At 36.8% G+C, this 2984-nt stretch overlaps 1 protein-coding gene across 1 annotated transcript in view; it reads left to right on the top strand.

The window, feature by feature from the left end:
- Positions 1 to 2984, top strand: part of LOC106880180 (lysophospholipid acyltransferase 5) — a gene marked incomplete at both ends in the record, with an annotated part of 10050 nt that overhangs the window by 1288 nt on the left and 5778 nt on the right. The window contains 4 exons of the mRNA XM_014930034.2: positions 170 to 307; positions 426 to 533; positions 2399 to 2469; positions 2713 to 2821. Of these exons, the coding sequence (XP_014785520.2) occupies positions 170 to 307; positions 426 to 533; positions 2399 to 2469; positions 2713 to 2821 (426 nt within the window). The remainder of the gene's footprint in view (positions 1 to 169; positions 308 to 425; positions 534 to 2398; positions 2470 to 2712; positions 2822 to 2984) is intronic.

Here is a 2984-nt window from a genome sequence, read left to right as displayed (position 1 = left end):
ATATATGTGTGTATGTACACATTTTATGGCCGTAGTCTAATGACTGAAACAAGTAAAAGATTAGATATTTTTGCACAGACCCAGATGCTTCTCTTTATGGCTTTATATGTTTCAATTTACCATCTTTGAAATACTTTATTCAAAGCTCATGAAATGTGTTTGTTTTCAGGGTTATCTTGTGCTCGGTTTTGCCTCCAGCTCAAAGAATGGTGAATATTATCGCATTGAATGGACAACTTCACACTGTGTGCTAATTCTAAAACTCACTGGAGTTGTGGCTGATTTGTACGATGGATCCAAACCTGAGGTTTTTATCTTACTTATTAGCTTTTGTTTTCGTTTATTTTTACCTGTGCCTAATCTGTAGTTCCACATTGGAGTCCATCTAACTCTGTGGTGTCTCTATTTGTGTTTTCCCCTTACAGGAGAAGTTGTCACCTGATCAGAAAGAAACTGCCATAAAGAAAACTCCTACAATTTTGGAATTAATGGGACATTGTTATTTCTTTGGTGCTTTTTTGATAGGACCCCAGGTAAGTTGACATCATTATTAGCCCCTCTCCTCTATTTTCTAATATTGACTCATTTTTCCATATTTTTCACCAATATTGTCTCAGCTAATATTGTCGGTTGTTTATATTTACTAATAGTTCCCCAGTTTTATGCTTACTAATATTGCTTCAGCTTATATTGTTGGATATTTACTATGTCCTAGTTGCTAATATTAATAGTTAATACCAGCCCAATTAACATAGTAATTAGTTGCTTATAGTCAGCAGGATTAATTGATATTTGTAAGCTTTCATTTCCTGTATAGATTCTTGCTAGTCATTATTATTATTATTGTGGCGAGCTGGCAGAATTGTTACACTGTCAGATGATATACTTAGTGGTATGTCTTTTGACTTTACATTCTGAGTTCAAATACCACCAAGGTCGACTCAGCCTTTCATTCTTTTGGGGGTTGATGAAATGAGTACTAATTAAACACTGATGTTGTTGTAATTGACTTACCCCTCCTCCAAAATTTCAGGCCTTGTGCCTATAGTAGAAAAAATTCCTCTTCCTCTTCTTCTCATTATTATTATTGTTACAAGCTGGCAGAACTGTTGGTGCATTGGACACAATGTTTAACTGCATTTCTTTTGGCTCTTTATGTTCTCAGTTCAAATTCCATCAAGGTTGACTGATATCAAATCATCAGAAGAGTAAAGTTAAGGTCATTGTCATTCACAGCAATAACCATGAATCAATACTAGTCATATTTTATTATAGCCTGGTGTGATGTTATGAAGGTTATCCTTCTGCCACTGGTATTGCTCATATTTTGTTTTATTTATTAGCATTTCTATTGCAAATTTCACCTCCCACCACTCCAGTTACTGGGTAAAAGTTCATCATCATCATCATCGTTTAACGTCCGCTTTCCATGCTAGCATGGGTTGGACAATTTGACTGAGGACTGGTGAACCAGATGGCTACACCAGGCTCCAATCTGATTTGGCAGAGTTTCTACAGCTGGATGCCCTTCCTAACGCCAACCACTCCAAGAGTGTAGTTGTTTGTATAATACAGTGAATGAATGGGTTTAGCTGCTTTGACACAGGAAACTTGTTTGTTTGTTTCGTCAACTGACAGCTGCAAAAGTTCATCAACCCAGGACAACTGAAGCCAATCCACAGGATTATCTGTCTCAGCCAATAAGATTATCTCTGATATTTCTTAACCTTTCACTTTCAGTAAGATTGAAATCAGCATCATACAAACCATTCTTATTTCCAATCGAAAGGTAAGCAACAAGTGCACCCCCCCTACCACCTCTGAGATAACTCCTCACCTGCCTATCGTCATCATACAGGCTCTACATTAGGAATAGTCTTTGGATCACTATCTCCATCTGCCAAGTCATATTTACTTTTAAAATCCTTCTTATGACCATAATTAGAGCCGTTCCGATTCCTTCCCCTGTCCCCATCAATACTGCAAATCAAGTCTCTCACCTGCTCAGCTTTCAGATTTTCAGGCAACACGTTTTACCCAAACCTCACAAGAGATCATGGCAATGTCTTCTCAAAGAACTCTGCCGAAAGCAGTGAAGTAAAAGGATTGTTTATTGGTTCATGTTTGAATACCAGTAGTAAACAGAATTACACGACCAAGGAATCTGTTACTTGGTCCTTATTTCACAAAGCAGTTTCCTTTTACCACAGCCCAGGTCATCACCTCTTCTTTAGACACTTAGTCTGTTCATGCTGTCCTCAATATGCTCTGTAAGAACCATATTTCAAATCCCTCCAAGCGCCTCATTTCTGATGTTATCGTGTATGCTATGTTGTTTTTTCCCCCATATCCCCCTTCTAATTCAAGGTGATAATTAATATTGTATGTCTCATTGCAGTGCTCCATACGAAGGTACCTCACTTTAGTGAAAGGTGGATTTGCAGGCAGAGGTGATAAAGTACCCAACAGGTGAGTCAAATTGTTGTAGTTTTGGGGTTCTGTGTTTTCTAACAGGTGACAGGAGACACTTCCCATTTGACTAAAAATTCTTCAAGGTGGTACCCCAGCATGGTCACGGCCTAATGATAGAAACAAAAGATAAAAGAAGACCAAGCTAGACTGGTTTGAACAAATAACACTTTTGTAACCCTTTAACATTCAAACAATTACGATGGTTCGTAAATGATTAATTTGCTCTCATCTTTGTTACAGTGTGGCTGCAGGATTGACCAAGTTAATTGTCGGCCTCTTCTATATTCTTACAATGTTAATCCTCATGTTAATCACACCCACGGATTATTTCTTCATAAAAGATTTTTATGTAAGTTTTGGAATTAAATAATTCTCTTTTGGTGTTGGTAATAAAAAGATATTTTAATTTTTTTTTTTAATCTATTTTTCTTCGCTTCTTTTAATTTTGTGTTTGTGTGTGTGTGTGTGTGTACAATTGAAAGCAAGAACTATAGTTTTTTTTTTTCTTTTCT

Source organism: Octopus bimaculoides, chromosome 26, assembly GCF_001194135.2.
Source record: "Octopus bimaculoides isolate UCB-OBI-ISO-001 chromosome 26, ASM119413v2, whole genome shotgun sequence".
NCBI lineage: Eukaryota > Metazoa > Mollusca > Cephalopoda > Octopoda > Octopodidae > Octopus > Octopus bimaculoides.
Note: the sequence above shows the minus strand (reverse complement) of the source record. Positions and strands in the feature narration are given on the sequence as shown.